Source organism: Drosophila ananassae, chromosome 2L (genome assembly GCF_017639315.1).
Source record: "Drosophila ananassae strain 14024-0371.13 chromosome 2L, ASM1763931v2, whole genome shotgun sequence".
Classification (NCBI taxonomy): Eukaryota; Metazoa; Arthropoda; class Insecta; order Diptera; family Drosophilidae; genus Drosophila; species Drosophila ananassae.
Genome location: NC_057927.1, coordinates 4,489,276 through 4,498,306, shown reverse-complemented (window position 1 = coordinate 4,498,306; position 9,031 = coordinate 4,489,276). Strand labels below are relative to the sequence as shown.

The 9,031-nt window shown below is 43.5% G+C and overlaps 1 protein-coding gene across 2 annotated transcripts; it reads right to left on the bottom strand.

The window, feature by feature from the left end:
• Window positions 1–1,278: 1,278 nt before the first annotated feature.
• LOC6500528 lies at window positions 1,279–7,568 on the bottom strand. Of its 2 annotated transcripts, XM_014911112.3 has the most exons (7): window positions 7,371–7,568; window positions 7,213–7,308; window positions 2,869–3,270; window positions 2,676–2,761; window positions 2,288–2,371; window positions 1,664–1,914; window positions 1,279–1,597 (listed from the first exon to the last, which is right to left on the bottom strand). In XM_014911112.3, exons 3-7 carry the CDS (start codon window positions 3,263–3,265, stop codon window positions 1,471–1,473), a joined length of 945 nt encoding a protein of 314 aa, XP_014766598.1. In that variant the 5' UTR covers window positions 3,266–3,270; window positions 7,213–7,308; window positions 7,371–7,568; the 3' UTR covers window positions 1,279–1,470. The 2 variants fall into 2 exon arrangements, with proteins under 2 accessions (XP_014766598.1, XP_032305650.1); XM_032449759.2 differs by lacking the exon at window positions 2,288–2,371.
• Window positions 7,569–9,031: the final 1,463 nt, after the last annotated feature.

Below are 9,031 nucleotides of genomic sequence, written 5' to 3'. Positions count from 1 at the left end.
TATGCACTCCGAGTTGAGTCAAGTTTCCCCTGCAGCATTGCATTTGCATGCTGCAATTTTCTGTGCGTCGGCGTTGCCGGCTGTCCAATAAATTTCAGCTGTGTCGTGGCATTTATCAAAATGGCAAAAACTTTGCGAACGGCTGCAGCTGCGCAGTGGCACGAGCAGACAAGAGACAAGTCCCTGCCTCTGGCACCGATCTGCCAAGTTTTCCTGTTTGTTTTCGCCCAAATTGGCTGCCAGAAAGTTTCCCAGCCCCAGTCCTGCGAGCGTGCCGTGCCTCCTTGGACCCTTGGTGTCCTCAAGCCCATACTGCACCAGCTTATACAGACTCACGACTTGCTCACGTGGCCACCCTTGGTGGCTGCGCCTCAAAGTCCTCTAAAGCCTGCTGCTGAATGTTGATAAGCAATTGGAATCGGGGAGACAACGACCGAGGCGACTGTAGTTGCATCAAAATCAAAGCAACTCTGAAGAGGCGGCAACTTTTCTGGCAGGCGGCTGACAGGCATTCTCCAAGGAGCAGGGCTTCAGGGGCGGCGCCGGCACAGTTGGGTGGACACACCTTTCAGCTTTGTCGTAGTTGTTGGATTAGTTTAGGATCTAGGACACAGAAAAAGGAAAAGGTATTCAACTCGTCATGAAATTATGTGTTGGTGGACAATGCTTTTAAAGTTTGAACTTTTTTAAAGATTTGATAAGAATTTGTTTTGATTGGTGTTTACTTTTACGTTTTCTCAACAAGTATTATTTATTTATATAAATCATTAAATACTTTTCATACCAATGAATATATACATGCAATACCCGGACGGTTCAACTCGAAAGCATATTGCATTGCATATTATTTGAGGTAAGTATTTAGTATTTGGGGGATGGACAATGTTGAAATAAAACAAAATATGCTAAAATCAAAATGTTTTTCCTTTTTATTTTACTTTAACAATAGCAAAAACAAAACGTATGTCCATTTCGAAAAATTGTCCGCCATTCTTTTTGAAAATTTTAAACATGGCCGTCATGTAAATAACTGTGGAAGCCATGTTTTTTCATGCCGCCATCTAGTGGTGAAGTTAGTATATTTGCCGCAAGATGGCGCTAGTTCTGTAGATTTCAGCTTTTGGCAGTCGTTTGCTAGCTGGTAGAAGCTGGTTGAAACGTGGTAAATACTCTTTTTTTTAGTTTTTCTTAAGAAGTTTTTTATAATTAATCCAATTAGCCCATCTAGTACTTATAAACTTTAAAAACTTGTGGAAAGGAATGAAATTTTCCCAAAAATTATGTTTTCATTGAATGCATTTTATTTTTAAAGATTTCCTTTTGTTTGTCCGCTTAAAAGAAGCAACTCGTCTACATAAATACAGCATTTTTTAAATAAATAATATAAATAGCTAATGCCTAGGTGGAAGTACATAAATTAATTTAAATTAGTTTAAAGAGAAAGTGTCCAGTCGTGGGTGTCGGGAGGGTCTAGACCTCGTTGCACTCCAGATACATCTGGCGACAGTCGAAGCCCGATCGGCCCCTGCGTCCAGCATCGTAGAGATCCTCGAAGCTGCTGCCGCTGGTGCGTCCAAGGACGTAGCTGGTGGCATAACTGGAGAGATAAAAACATTAAATATTTAGAATAGTTATATTATGGATTAAAAATGGTTTCACTTACGATCCTAGTTGGCAGAAGATGCTGCTGCCGCCGATCTCGCGAACGCACTCCGTGTTGGCGTCGCACATGTACTTCTGGGTGCAGCGGTCCTCCGAGTTGCGGTAGGTGCGGACGTAGCCCTTCATCAGGGAGATGCTCGCCACGACGGCGTCGCTGACGGAGTCGCGCTTGCCCAGGGAGCGGGCGGTCAGGGAGCGGTGGGAGAAGGAGGTCTTCAGGGCGTCCAGCAGGTTCATCACGATCTGTATGAACTGTGGATGCGGAAGGGGGAGCGTTGTTCAGTGGAAAGTGTGTGTGTGTGTGTGTGTGTGCGCGAGTGTGTGTGTGCAAGGTAGAGGAAGCATTAGTCAATTAGTTGCAATTGCTTGTGCCAATTCTAGAGGTGTATGTCCGTGTGTGTATCTGTGTGTTCGGTGTGTGTGTGTGGTTGTCTAATTACATAGGCATTGGACAGCAAGATGTGGATCATGTCTGCGATTAGTAGTATTAAGATATTATTTATTTTACCAAGATAAGATAATTTAATTTATTTCTTCTAAAAAATGTAATACCACATCTTGCTGCCTGATGCTGCTTCGTGTCTTTGGTTTTCTTAATGTTGTGAAAGCAATAAAGATGTTTTACCTCGCCAGCTTGCTTGGCCATCGAGTTGACTTGATCGGGGTCTCTGGTGCCTAAAACGGCAGACATCACAGCCACCAATATGCCCTGTGCGATTATTAGCGAGGTAGAGGTAGAGTAGGAGGTAGGCGGGAAACAACATAATCAAGAGAATAAGAAGAGCCAGGCACCAGAATCAGTAATCAGTATTCGGTATTCAGTAATCGGTATCAGAGTATCAGTATCAGAGTATCAGTACGAGTATTGGATATAAAATATAGACATAAAACGAAAACGGTAACAATCAAACAGCAGCGATACAGAATTACGATAAAGCGAAACAAAACAAAAGTGGCACAAAAGCAATCAGTGAGTGTACACCATGTTATGGGCTAATGGATCGATCGATTACCTGCATGGGAGATCCGCCGTTGTCGACCTTATCGATGCCATCGCTCGGAGCTCCTCCGCCCAGCAAGGTGTTGATGATGCGAAGACCTGTGGAGATGCGAATTACGGGGTTATGACCATGGGAAATTAACTTTACGGAAAAGGCTGATCAGTAGTGATCAGCAGTAGTGGTCTATTCCACAGTATAAACTCACCCATGGAGATGACATTAGCCCAGGGGCTGCCGCCCAGACCGATGGAGTTGTCCACGTCGTCGGACTTGGTGGGTGCGTTAACGGCGTTATTGAAGAACATGGTCATCACCGTGGACAGCATGTTGGACCAGGTGAATCCTCCGGGTCCGCCCACGCTCTCCTGGATCTGATTGGTCTCCAGATCATCCTCGATGTCGTCCAAAGCCACCTTCTTCGAGGCATTCGGCTTCACAGCGAATTTCCTGGCACTGCTCTCGTCCCGGAAGACAGGTGACTGGGTCACCTGGTGCTGTCGCTGATAGACCTCCTGCTGGGGGAAGGCAAAGGTCATCAGCAGGCAGTTGCTCGCCACGATGGAGAGCAGCAGGCAGGCGTGCACTTTCCGTTGATTCCACATGACTTCTGCAAAACGAAGGCGAAGATGGCAGTCGGTTAAGCTGTTTGAAATTCAACAAGGGCCAACTATTCGGACACTGCCTTCCGCATAACAACACTTTCACATTGCCCAACTGAGTGCGAGCGAGGCTCCTGAACTGCGACACAGGTGGGGAATTGAAATCAGCTTGACCCATTTGTGGGGCACACGCTGAGACCCATTATATCAATATTTGTAATGCTTTTACCATTCGTAAGTTGAGACTATTTAGGGTCATTACGTAGGTATATATAGGCAATAGTTTTATGAACTTTTCATTGTTTAATAAAATAAAAAAGATGTGAAGATTTCCCATTATTCCTTTTAATAATTTTTATGAACGAGTGTAATTGATTCAACATTTTCTAACTTTCTTCGTGAATAACAAACTCTTCTGGGTGGAATTTCCCAAAATACAATTGTCAAATTTTTCCCATTGGCGGTGCTTTAAATATGTTACAATTTCCATGAAAACCAGATAAGAAAGTTGCGGCGTGTAATTAAATTCGAGGCGCTGTCGCTTCCGAAACATCCAGAAACGAGTCTAACTGCTCCCAATTAAGGTGTCGGTCAGCGATAACCTGTTCCTGGGTGAAGAGGAGCACTTGCAGCAGGGAAATTAACCGAGTGGCAGTGGCAGGTTGGGAAACTCACACACACATTGGATGTGTGTTATTGTTAGAAAGCAGCCGCCGCGGCGGTTAGGTGGCAAGTACGGCAATTAGCCGCTAACTTCCTCCCGGCGATCATCGGAGCTTTGCTGGATTTGCGATATTAGCATCGCCAACCATTCTCAATTGGGTAAAATTAGAATGGGAATGTGAATGCTCTAGGTGAGGCTCTTCATATCTGTTTTATCTCGTCTTTTTATGTTCTACAATATCATTCTGCCCCAGAACCAGTTCCGTGGCTAGCGGTTCTTTCGCTCAGATGTCATGCAACAGGTTCCCGTTACAATTAATAAAGCCAACGAGTCGAGCGGCGATCGTGGAATGCCAATGGCTGAGATTGCATCGATCCCCATATAATTGCCGGCTCCAGAACAGGCTTTCCAGAATGGGTCAACGCATTGATGTGTAAATCGTGGGGTCATTAATCATTACCGCGCGAGTCCCCATCTCCCCACACGGTTATGCCAATGGGGCTTTGATTGTTTGTGACACAATTTGACCCAGTTCCCCGGGGAAATTACGGCTGGCATGTAAATTTAGAAAGCGCCGTGTTAAGCGTGATCCAGCTATTAGTGGTTAAGATAATGGTAACTAATAGCTGAAATCTATGGCAGAGAAATTTTATTGATTTCTAGCCAATAAAGTGGGAAATAGCCAGAAGCCTGCGATGCACAAGCCCTCTCCTATAATGCCCAAGATCGAAATGACATAATTCCCTTGGCATGCTAGTTAATGAGGCTCGTTATGTTCTCCGTAGTGAGGCGCCATTGAGGAGATCGCCGTTTATGTTTTAATGAAAACACGCAACTAAAGCTGAAAACTTTGCACGCAACTCTTACTTTCATGGCAATTAAGAAAAAAATCTCGGACCAAACAACGGCAATATAAGTATTTCAATAAAGTGAGCAGCAATTACACTTGCCGTTGGTCAAAAGTCGCAAATTAGAAAGTGTAGAAACCGCACAGCCTCGAAAGAGAAACATAATAACAATTTTTGAGACGCGAAGGCGGGGGTGTAACAATAACCGAGTTCTTTGGCAGTAAACGAGAAATATCATTTCAGTAATTTATGCGATGGTCCCTCATATCATGATATTTATTTTCAGTTTCGTTTGCGGTCTCGTGCCGCAGCACGCTCCACTGGTTCGCTCCCTGGTCAAAGTCAAAGATGGGAAAGCGGTAAAATGTTCGTGATTTGCGGTAAGTGAGCAGGCCAGCTGGTGCTGATGCTTCTCCACTTCTCCATTCTTCGTTTTGGCTTTCTGGGAGCGGAATATTTTCGAGGGCGTGAGTCAGAGCTTTGGCCGGGCCGGGTTTCTGGACAGTCACGGACTGGTTTCCGGGCCCAGGCCGAGAGAAACTTACGTTTCACTTTCTTTTTGGCCAGAATCAAGCCGAGGTTTATTGACTCGAACTTAACCCGAGATGAATTGAAAAAAAATTTAATTAATAGAAGTGTTTTGGTAAGTGCTTAGCCTCAATTGAAATGCACGGCCGCTTTCTAGATAGCTGGCGAGTTCGTTTCTTAAGTCTTTCGTTTGGGCATGTGGTCAGCAACCTCTGCAGAAAAAAAGCGCTGGCGAACTGTCACTTGGCCAAAACGGCCGTCGAATGAGCTGCATTTTAATGTCTGCCTCTTTGCCTAGAGTGAGGATAGGTTTATCGATTATTTGGTAACAGCATGGCCTGTGATGCAATCTGAGGGCTGTGATCCACTTATTGTTTTGACAAAGATGAGCCTACCGAAAACTTTTACTGACCCCGAAATGCAGTCGCCAGAAGACAAGCCATAGAAAGCAGAACAAATTGCACTTGCAATTTCCAGAGCCATTATTGTTATTAGGCAGCCTGTTGGCCGAAATGCAACTGTCACTGCAGCCGAGCCGAAAGTCGAGATTCGCTTTGGTTAATCTACAAGTGCCTGCTGGTTGTTTTGCGAAAATGATTTACATTCTCTCGGCTACAATCGAGAAAAACAAATTCAGAGCAACTCGGCCCAAACATAAAATGTATTAAACACGACTTAACAGCTACAGAGAAAAACTTTCACCTCGCTTACACTGGCGGCAACAACGTCAACCGCAAAATGCCAAAAGCAACCAATGAATGAAAGTTACAAAAAACTACTTGCTTCGAGGCGGGCAAAAGACTGGAACTCAACTAGGTAAACAAATAGCTGGCAATCGTGACCTTTGGGCAGGCAATCAAATAAATAAACTCGCTCCGGGAATTTGGCCAAAAGACCTGGCCAAAAAGGCAGGCGTTAATTGGCCAAGCGAACGAGATTCCGAGACGCAGGAAGAGAAAGAGACCCACTTCGAATCAAGGCCACAGACAAAACAGCCACAAGGCCTCCGCCAGCAAGGGGGGGTGGCCGTGGGGGATGTCAAAGAGTGAGCCCACTTGAAAACGAAATTCTTTGGCGCCCATTTGGGTCAGTGGGCGGCCATCATCGCTGCACATTCGGCCTGAAAAGAACTTGGCTCAATGCACACATCCATATGTGCGTGCCTGTCGTCCCGCCACACCTTACACCTCATCGCACCTTGTCAGCCACGCCTCCCCACGCCACACCACGCCACGCCATCCCTACCCCGCTCCAGGTGCTTTGACATGTTCCACTCTTCACGTCCAGTCGATGGGTTTCTGTTTGCTTTTTCATGCAAAGTTGCTAACTCGTTTAACAGAAATTCTCCCCTCTTCCGTTGCTTGCTTTGCTGTTGCTGCTGCTGCTGCTATGCTTGTTGTTTTTATTGCTGGATTTATGCCTCGAGTTCTGTTATTTCTTTTGGCCTGACCCAAATATTTGGCTGTTGCCATATAGCCCCAATTTGATGGACAAACAAACGTGAGATGGGGGGAGGCCAAATAGTGGCATTCGATCAATTGTCAATAACTTTCTAATGCCCGATTCTAGCTGAACGCATTGCCTCAAGTTAGTGTTGCGGGCTAGTTCCAATATTTAGAACTGTGTTACTATTTAAAATTTAAAAGCAGTAGTTGGATACTACTGCGTATATCTTACATATAATCTTTATCTGAAGAGATTTGTTAATGACATTATTACGAAACCTTCGTTTAGTCACCAAAAACCCTTTAGTCATCTTCAACTTTTACTTCAAATGGGTGACTAAATCTACCTTTTCGAATTAAACTTTATCAGATCTGCAACACTTTTCAGTACTCTATCCTATAATCCCATATCAAAGCCATCTAATGTCCCTTGTTGGACATTTTCAATTCAACAATTTCTCTCACCTGTCTATTTATCCGCAGTCTTTCAGTTCGGTGAGTTCGAAGCAATTAAGCTGAAGTTTAATTACACCCTCAGCTCAGTTAGATTGGCTCGTCGCACTAGAAAAAATTGCAAATTTCAGCACGCGATTGTCAAGCACACAAATCACTTAAAAATTCACCCAAAAATTGCACCGGAAAATTGCTCTCTCTTTTTTTTGATGGTCGATCGATGGCAACTTTCGTTTACTTGGATCGGAATTCGAGAGACTTCGGATTTCACTTGGCACTCAGGCAGGGCTGGTTTCTTAGGCTGGTTAGCAGATAGTTTGATGTTGCTGCGACTGCTGCTGAAGTTGTCTGAAACGGCGATCGCCTTGAACTTGTGCTTTTATAGCCTGACCCATTTCTTGGACTTCGCGACGGGCCCCGAAGCGACCCGAAGAACTGCAATCGCAGTGGCTTCGGGCCTCAGATCGGTGCCAAGAAATGATATTTAATATTCGGAATTATGTATATAAAAATTGATCCTAGCTGTGGGATAATATATTATTGAATATGGCAATTCCAGCAATTTCCAGACAAAACTTTTGTATTTTTGTAAAAATTTTTGTAAAAATTTAGGAAAATACCAATCCCAATTAATAAACAAAAAACTTGTTTGTTAAAGGAATAATCCAGTTAGGCTGGAAAAATTTTAAATTTTTAAGATGTCTATGAACTATATATTTAACGATATCCTTTATTCTTTTTATGAATTTTTCATACATAACATTATGTATACCTATCAAGGAAACATCCTGAAGACAATTTTAAATGTCCAGATGTCCATTTGCCCCCCCATTTGCAGAATATGGGTAATATAAAAGATACTACTAATAGTGAAAGAGATTTTGTTCTGGAAGAAGTTGTTTCAAAAATCTTCCCAAGAATTTTTCGCTTTCAAGAATAAGAAGTTTTTGTATTATATGGTATTTTATGGTTCTGTAGTACGGAATTTTGGAGAAATAAAACTTAGTAAATAATATTAATGCTATTCATTAACATTATATTTTATATTTTGTTATTATTTAATAACTTGATAAAAAAAATTCCAAGTTGGCTTCTCTGATACAACAAACCAACTCGAACCGCGTTCGATCGTGGAGCGCGACATCAAACAAGTTGCGTGCTGGTAGTGCGCAGGTGCGCCATCGCAGATTCATCTTACCTGATCTTCAAGCTTGCTTTATTTACCATTACTGTTAATGCGTTTATGGCCCATTGTTGTCTGGCCTGGCGAAGAGGGTGTAAACGCCGGGTGTTGATCTACCTGGTTGATCTTTCTTTCGCCAAGGTTTTTCATCTCATTAGCATGCGGCCAGACGTCCTATAATTTCCCTTGTTGTGGGTGCAGCAAAACTGTCCCGACAGACCTTGACTAGAACAGTTCATCAGCTAAGAGATATTTTTTCGTATTCCAACTACAATGTAATTCATTATTCTTAAATTGATGTTGAAACTTCGCCTTGCAATTTAAAAGTTCTGGCTCGCCTGCAAAGGTGGCTGTGAAAACATTTTAAGGGATTGCCAAGAAACAAAAGAGGTCTCGGGCTTTTTTTTGAATTTAACTAAAAGTAGGGCTCTTGCCCCCATCAACTCCTGCTGGCCAACTACACGTGCAAAAAAGTTAAGCCGTTGAGGGAAAAGTTTGCCTAGGATGTCTGCCAGACATCCAGTCGGCCAATACTCCTGCCCACCGTGGCCCACTCCATCCGCATCAGATTCGAGGGCATTAGAACCCTTGCGAAATCAAATCGGAAAAATAGAAATGGTACGGAGTGCGGACAACGAAGGTTGCCAT